This window comes from Egretta garzetta, unplaced genomic scaffold (assembly GCF_000687185.1).
Source record: "Egretta garzetta isolate BGI_Z169 unplaced genomic scaffold, ASM68718v1 scaffold46, whole genome shotgun sequence".
Lineage (NCBI taxonomy): Eukaryota > Metazoa > Chordata > Aves > Pelecaniformes > Ardeidae > Egretta > Egretta garzetta.
Window position 1 is genome coordinate 6621312 of NW_009260268.1, and position 8901 is coordinate 6630212.

An 8901-nucleotide genomic window follows, 5' to 3' on the forward strand; every position below is an offset into this window, starting at 1 on the left:
TTTAAACTAAACCAGGGTAGGTTTAGACTGGATATAAGGAAGAAATTCTTTACAATGAGGGTGGTGAAACACTGGAACGGGTTGCCCAGAGAGGTAGTGGAGGCCCCATTCCTGGAAACATTCAGGACCAGGTTGGACGGGGCTCTGAGCAACCTGATCTAGTTAGTGGTGTCCCTGCTCACTGCAGGGGGGTTGGACTAGACGGCCTCTAGGGGTCCCTTCCAACCCAAAACATTCTGTGATTCGATATGATTCTGTGGTGTCAGTGGCCAACTCCAGCAGGGCCCAGGAATGAGGCTGTATGAGAGAGCCTGCTGTGGAAGGGCTGGGTCGGAGGCACGTTCTTATTTCTTTGCTTCTCCCCTTGCAGCAAGAAAAAGCACAAGGAGAAAAAAAGGAAAAGGGAAGAGGATGCAGCAGAGCAACTTGATATTGTTGGTGAGCTGCTTTCCAAGAATTATGGGACAGTGTGGAAACTGTAGGGGATAGCAGGAGCTGAAGAGATCGTTACAGGACTTTGTGAGAAATAGTTATAAATCTCTGCAGAGACTACACTTAGTTTACAATGTGTTATTTGTGTGTTGGGATCTTCCTAGGCCCTAAATGGAACTTCTAACATCAATGGAAGGGTCTTTCCACTTATCTTTTTAGCTAAAGTATGTTCTATGTAATCTCAAGCTACTTAGCAGCTTGGATATCTCTTTTTTTTTTTTCTCCCAGGAGAGACTGTTTAGTACTGTAATGTTATTTAATGGAAATTACTTACATCTTCTGGTACTATTACTTGAAAACTAGTGTTTGGATCACTTGTGCTTTCTGTTCTTACTCTGCCACAGTTACTTTCTGGCTGCATTCTTTAGTTCACTCAAACATTCAATCCTTTCAAAAGGAAAAGAGTCTTTGTTGGTTTGTTTTTATTTTGATATACTTGCTTCACTCTGTGATGTGTTCATGTTATAAATGTGCTACTGTTAATTGAAATTGAAGACACATACATTAACCAGCAAAAAAATATAACTACTTTTTCCTTTTTCATAAAATAGGAGGATCAACATATGTATAGTCATGAGCAGTAACTTGACAGACTGCCCTTTGGTGCTGTCATGTCCTTGATTGATCACAGTTCACTTCACAAACAAAAACAGCTAAAAAAGAAACACGAAGTCATGAGAGACGCAGACGTATACTGTAGCACAGCGCACATGATGGGATAAATGTCACTCTTCATTATGTGTATATAGGCATAAGCTAAAGCAGTATAAGGGAAAGTCATCCTTGTTCCTGTGTTAAATTATGATACATGAGAAAATGGGCCGTTGTGTCTTACACTAGAAAAATGTTACAGTTGTTCTACATACTTTACTTTAGCCAGATTTCAAAAAAAGTGGGAGAGATTTGGAAAATTCATACATTGATCTGCGAGCCCTGACTGTATAGGACAAGACAATTAGCACCATATGTTGCATAAAGATAGGGGAAGGTTATTTCTGCTCAAGGCAGGTTGACTTGCCACATTTACCATGTTGAAAAAAAGACATCAGATTAATTAAAAATAGTTATTAACTTAATCAGGTAGGAAATATTTGCAAGACAGCGTACCAGGAGAAAATTTTACTGTTTAAAAATTATAAATGTCATATTTCTACTTCATGCATGTGGACAGGGCTCCCTTTAACTTTGGTAGAATTCTATGGGGCATCAGTGTTTGAATGCAGATTGGCTTGTATAACTGAAGTCTAAGGATTACAGCTCCCATGAGGTAATTTAACAGCAAGATGGGGTAGTTTATCTGTTTCTGTTGTTCTGGAGAATCTATTAATTGGATATAACCCCAAAATCACAGTAGGCTGGTCTAGACGGAAAAAACATACCTTCCTTGCAAGGTGTATCTTTGCTGGATCAGCTGAGTCAATCAGTTCCCTCTGTGGGCTAACACAAAGAAGGGATGAAGTGCAGGAGCCTGTGGCTAGGGATGGCAGGGTGGGTAGAACAGCAGGACTTTGTTTCAGCATCAACACCATTAAATTGGCTATGTAGTATAAAATAATGCACAAAGATCTTGAGATAGCAATGACAATTGTATCTTTAGAATTTGAAACCTCAGAGAAGATGTAGAAATATCATCTCTTGAACTACTGTAATCAGAAGTTGTAATTGCTCTATTAACTGTTATGGTTTTGTATTTTAGGAAACTGGTGGGCTGTCAGTAATTTCGGTGAAATTACAGGAACTATAGCTATAGAAATGGATAAAGGAGCTTACATCCATGCCCTCGACAATGGCTTGTTTACGCTTGGAGCACCACATAAAGGTTTGTTTCAGGAAATTTGGAAATAAGCAGTTTTAGTAATGAAAGGCGTAAAAGCGTAAAAGTAGCATCACTTAAAGGCAAGCAGTTTTACAGCTAAGAGTAGTTTATTACAAATAATGCAATAATCCTAGCCATAGCATGCAGATGACTTAAACCTAATGACTACCAATCAGTTTCACTAGTTTTTTGCTGGTTTATGTGCACAATAAATTGAACTGCCTTGGAGATGAGCACCTGTTAAAGGCTGTACCACTTACTGGATAAAAAGCAGTATAACTTTCATTAAATCCTATAAAAACTTTATGGTGTCAAGTGAAGAGTGAAACTCAAGGCAGATAAGTTTCAAGGCTTATTGCTGCATCCTCATCTTAATATACTTGTTTTGTTGCTGCACAAGTGGGCTATTAACATGGCAGGATAATTAGCTAGTTCTTACTCTGAATTTGAGAGCCATCAGTCAGACAAGGACTGTTCCAGAACTCTGATAGTGTGTTTCACCTCCAGGGTGAGATCAAAGCAATGATGGCAATATTATCTCATTTTGGTTTTGAGGAATGGAGAGGCTAGTAGCTCTTAGGATACTGAGTTGTGTTACCATAGCTGAACCGTGATACATCTTGTTATGGAAAAAATAACATTACAAGGAGATTACGGTTTTCAGAGCCACCTGGAGAACTACAAAGCATTCTCAATTGTGAAATTCTTTACACAAGGATTGTCTTTATTTTATGTCTTGTTTTAAGCACTCTTAAGTATATGAACATAAATAACACCTGCATTGCTTTTTTAAGAGTGAGTATTCAAAAAAGGAATTTTTAAAGAAATAAAGTATTGCAGCTTTCCATAGTATTTTGCAATGACCATTGTTTAATTCTTTTTGAAGCTGCAGTCTTAACAGGTTAAGATATTGTATGTTTAATACTTCATACCTAACTAATGGAAAATTAATTCCTCAGATGATGAAGGCCCTAGTCCTCCTGAACAGTTTACAGCAGTAAAGTTGTCTGATACGAGGTAATTACTGTAACAAAATGTTACAAGCTTTGATTCTTGTTATCCTTGTTTCTGGTGTGAATACATGTTTTAATAGTCTCTTGAAATACACTGCCTACTAATAATGTGTTTGTGATGTGTTGGATATTGTGAATTGCTTGAATTAAAAACATTCTTCACTGTTTTCCTGCATTTTCTCTTTGAGGATTGCTCTGAAGTCTGGTTATGGCAAATACCTTGGTATAAATTCAGATGGACTTGTTGTTGGACGTTCAGATGCGATAGGATCAAGAGAGCAATGGGAACCTGTCTTCCAAGATGTAAGCTGCTTGCAATAATTCATTTGCTGTTCCTAGCATTTGACTGTATTGTGAGTTAATCTATATTGTTGTTCTTTGTCCGTGCAGTAAAAGCCTTTTGCAATCTCTTCCATACTGTAACTTTTAATCTTCTGTTTTCCCAACTGCTGTGTTTTGGCAGCTACAAGCATCTAAAGAATGAAGGAGCCAGCAGGTCTGCTGGCTAGCTATTGAAGTGTCAATATATAAAAGAATAAAATGCATTTACAGAGTTTTCTGATGTATTGTAAAGGATAAATGTTATGAATCAAAGAGTTTCTATATAATCCTTATGCTAACAGTATGTGATACTATTCCTACAGAAGAAAATGGCATTACTAGCAGCAAACAGCCGTTTTATTAGATGTAATGAAGAGGGAGACATAGAAGCCAAAAGCAAAACTGCAGGGGAGGAAGAAATGATTAAGGTAATCTATAACTTCTACAATTAATACAGGATTGGCACAGATATTCAAACAACTGGGTGTCTGTGTGCTACAATTTACTGTTTAGTACAGTTGTAATAATTTTCTATATGCTGTCAAGTGATTTGGCCAAAAGAAAGGCAAAAGAGCTCCTGGGCTGTGTAAATGGAGATTATTCCAGTAGAGAAAGGAAGCTATTTTACTGCTACAGAAGGGCAAGATGTTGCAGGGCCAGACAGTCTATGTGATATTCCAAACAGTTCTGAACAGCTTGGTACAGGAGAGGTGAATTACAACTGAAGCAGGGACAGAGAAGGGTTTACCAGAATGATGCAGAAGGGAAGACCTCTGAAGTAAGAGAATGTAAAAAGACTATCTTGACTTCATCTGGATGTGGCAAATATGCATGTGCCTCCAGATAGAGATAGGTATCTACTAGTCAGAGCAATAATATTTTTAAGTCAGTCCCTGGAAAGGCATTTTACCCCTGCTGAAACTAAGAACTGTAATGGTGCTTCTTTGAGATGAAGGCGATTATGTCTTACGGTAGTATCAAGGATTGCACTTAATGTTTCCCATACTTCGGGCAGCTCTTGCTTTTATTGCAGTTGCAACTCTAGTTGTGAATTAGCCAATTTGAAAGCTGTGAACTTAACAGAGTGAGAGTCATGGTGACTTTTTATGAAGCATATATTGTAGTCTTTAATGTGTAACTTGTGGGGCTTTTTCTAAAATAGACATTTTCTGTTTTGTTTTGGTGTTTTTCCTTTCAATGACTAGATTCGTACTTGTGCTGAAAGAGAAGCTAAGAAGAAAGATGATGTTCCACAAGAAGATAAAGGAAATGTTAAACAGTGTGAAATCAATTACGTGTATGTAGTTTAGAGCTGTTAACAGGCTCAAGTATCTTTTTTTGCTTCTCTTTGGGGCCGCCTTTGGTGGAAGGGCCAAACTCCCACCTGACCTTTTCACTCAGTTTCCCCTCAGCAGGACAAGGCAAGAAAATAGGATGAGAAAGCTGATGGATTGAGATAAAGACAGGCAGATTATGTACCAGTTATTGTCACAACTTGTGGAACCAGACTCAACTTGTAGAAAATTAATTCAATTTATTGCCTGTTAAATTAGATTTGGGTAGTGAGAAACAAAGACAAAAATTGAAAACACCACCTTTCCTTCTCCAGGCTCCTCTACCTGCTCCCCCAAACAGGATGGGTCAATACATAGTGGTTTCTCTCTGCTACTTCTTCCTTCTCCCACTTTTCCCCTGCTCCAGCATGGCTAGAGGGGAGTATCTGCTCCAGTGCCTGAAGGACCTCCTCCCTCTTCTCTGCCCTTGGTGTTCACAGTGCTATTTTGCACTTTTTTATTTTTCCTCTCTTCTCCTCTGCCTGTGTGGCATTTTGCCCTTTCTTAAATATGTTTTCACAGAGGTGCCACCAGCTTTGCTGATGGACTTGGCTGTGTCCTGTGGTAGGTCTGTTGTGGAGCCAGCTGTGTCCAGCACGGGGCAGCCCCTGGCCTCTTCTCACAGAGGCCACCCCTGCAGCTTCCCTGCTACCAGGACCTTGCCACTACCACCCAATACACTTTTACTCCCTGACTTTTCATGCTAGCAGTTGAAGAAGGGGCTCCTTAGAACCTGTAACCACCTATGCTAATCATGCAGGGGCTCATTCCCACTTAGACTACCAAAAAAAAAACCCTGAATAGTTTTCACCTACAGAAGTCTTAGTGCAATATTCAATACTGTGATGGTTTTCTGGATTTTATTAGGCCAATTGTCTACTGTGTTAAAACGTTAAGATTCTTATCACAGGTGTTGTTTTATTGAAACACGAAACTTTAAGGAAGCTACACTTTTTACATTTCTCCCCCCACTTACAGAAAGAAATTCCAAAGTTTTCAAGACAAAAAGCTTAAAATAAGCAAAGAAGATACAAAAGCCCTCAGAAAAGCCAGGAAAGAAGGCACTTTTCATGAAATGCTGCTTGACAGGTACTTCAAAGTACAAGAAATAATGTACTGGGATATGGAATTACAGTAAACCTGGTGTACAAAAGAGCTAGATTTCAAGGGGTGGGGTTTTGATCATTTCTCTGGGCAATGTTCTGCCTGAGTTCTGGGGTTGGCTTTTTTTTTTTTTGCTCTGAATTTTCACTTCTTCAGCTGAAGTTTGCAGGTTTGGATTTACCCAGAAGTGAATTCTTTTGGAAGTCTTTAACTAGGTTGCTCAGTTTTTCTAGTACAGAGGATTTGAGGGATTAATCTTTTTAATCAGAAAAAGTAAGCTAATTTTTAATATTTTCAATGCCTATGGTACCAGAACATTTTGGAGAGACGAAAGCTGCATTTTAAAGAGAAATAGCACTTATTAAGAACAGTCTTCATGTTACCTAGTGGGAATAATTTGGTTTTTCCCCCTGAGCTAAGACTATAGAAACTGGTTTGAATTTTTAAAACATTCTGTATCGGTATACAATATAAGTATTTGCTTAATTCAGTGGGTGGAATGCAGAAGGTTATTTATGATAATTGCAAATGATGTGAGAACACTCCTGGGCCATCACAGGTTGAGAATCAGTTTCAAATCACACTGAATCTGAATTGCATTCCTCAGAGCGGACAGAACAAATTCACGATGATTTGAAGGGAAAGACAAGGTTAACTTTACACATTGCAGTTCTAGCTCCTTAAGAAAACAGAGTTAATGAACAAATCTGAAGTCCATCCTTTTATATGTGCTTTGAAGCAGAGTTTCAGAAAAATTGTTTTCAATGCTTCCTTAACACTTTGAGGCAGATAAAACATGGAGATGTAATCATATTTGGTCTTAATCTAAATCTTGTTTCATTACTCTTTCCATACAGGAGAGCGAAGGTGAAAGCGGATAGATACTGCAAATGACAACCAGCTGGTCCTTTTTTTGCTGCATCTTTGGTGATAGGATCAAATTGAAGACAAGAGTAAAATGTTTTATAATTGTTTTTTATTGAAGGTGTTTTGCTGATGTTTTTATTACGTTATTTTTAAAAGATCGTCTGAGAGCTATAATTAAGCATCAAACTAACGTCATCTTTCAGTAACAAATACTATTAAGCTTACTCTAAAACTACATGCTATTGAAATAGTGAGATAGTTACTTAATGGGAAAGAAACTGACCCACTGTATCTTCCAAGGTTGATGAAAAGAACCTGAATTTAGAGACAGGGCAGAAGACATAAAGGGCAGAAGAGAACGACAATGAAGTTCAAAAGTAAAACATGTTTAACGCATTGAACCATTAAGAAATACTTAACTGTATTGAACAAGAAGAAATAATTGAAAATGCATGTCTTGGAACATGTCGTACCAGATCCTGAGCAGGACATCTGTGGAGCCACTCTACACTGCATCAGGTGAGGACTGGGCCAGAATATTCAGGCTTCATAAAACAATGTTCAAAACAGACCCACTGTTAGGTCGATAAATGGTATAATCCATACACTGGAAAGAGCGTTGACAAGTGCCAAGAACCCTATTATGTATGAAGATGCAGGTGCTTCATAAGAAAAGGTGACTCTTTTGTGTTAGCAGGCCGCTTATTTTACAAGAGGGAAAAACTGATTTTGCAAACTTACTGGTTTCTTCACAGCGTTGACTTTAATTTGCTTAATAAAACAGCAGGGACTTTTCTTAAGGTCATAGTATAACACTCATTCCTAGTATCTCGTATAAAATGTGGTTGCCTGTGTCTGTTCTGATTACCAAGAAGCTTTTCAGTAACATCTCCATAGGAACTACCTCAGTCAGAACAATTGCTTACTCTCTCCACAGCTTCTGTAATCTGCGTCATAAAGCTTACTTGGTAACAATGTTGAGGATTTTTATGGTAATTATGTGGATTGTCTCCATGGAGCTTCTCCTAGCTGTCAATTTAAACTGCACACATAGTACAAAACTGTAAGCTCATGCAAGATAATGATGTGTCTAAAAAGAGAACAAGAACAGACCAATAAAGTCTGTCAGTAACAGCAATTTGTACTGGTCTAATTTCATAGGCAGTTGGTTTTGAGGGAGAAGCATGAAGAATTCAAGGATGTCATAATCGTTTAAACCCTTTATTGACTTTTCAGCATGAAAACTATAGCTGGTTAGGTAAGGCTAGCTGAGGTTAGCATTAAAAGCATTTATTTCTCAAATAATTTAAAACAGTATGGCTATAGCCCATACAGATTTTATGGAACCAAAAGAAGAAAATATCCGTTCATGATGTAACAGAGATTCTTAGAAACTCATTTCTTTCTAGAAAAGCAAACAAAAATCTAGAGCTTTATCAGATGGCATTTTTAAGCTTTCCATACCCTGCTCTATCCTGCTGAGTACAGAGATTTTTGCCACAGGGCTTTTCCCTCTACGGTATGGTAGAATTTATTTGTTTGATACATGTTAAACCTACTATTCATCTAATACCTATTTTACAAGAATAGGCACACCCACTAGTTCCTTGTATGAATATCCATTTTGGAATGAGTGCCTTTTCTTCCAACTTTAGCTTTTTCTGTTGAGGGAAATACTGAATGAGAAATAAAAATGCCCCCTCTGGGGACCTGGTTTGTGCAATTATATGGGCACAGTTGTGCTTGTAACTTTCTTATATGGACAAATCTGTGGAGACCTTCCTATCATTCCAGCTGTTTTGTAAGGTTTTGTTTTTTAATGCTGATAGATGTTAGAACACTGAGAAATTAAATAAAAGCAAGGTCTACGCTGAATGAAAAAAAAGGAAGAGTAAAATGAAATTATCAAACGAGAACTTATTTTCCCCTCAGTTTTCAGAGGTGCAAAAGATCC

General features: G+C 38.0%; 1 protein-coding gene across 1 annotated transcript; it reads left to right on the forward strand.

Annotated features, from left to right (window-relative positions):
• Positions 1-371: 371 nt before the first annotated feature.
• Positions 372-8085, forward strand: FRG1 (FSHD region gene 1; the record flags this gene model as incomplete). The annotated part of the gene is made up of 8 exons (XM_009642425.2): positions 372-438; positions 2189-2311; positions 3268-3325; positions 3510-3624; positions 3966-4070; positions 4848-4939; positions 5955-6065; positions 6938-8085. Coding segments are annotated over 8 exons (708 nt in total), but the record flags the coding sequence as incomplete, so codon positions are not given.
• Positions 8086-8901: the final 816 nt, after the last annotated feature.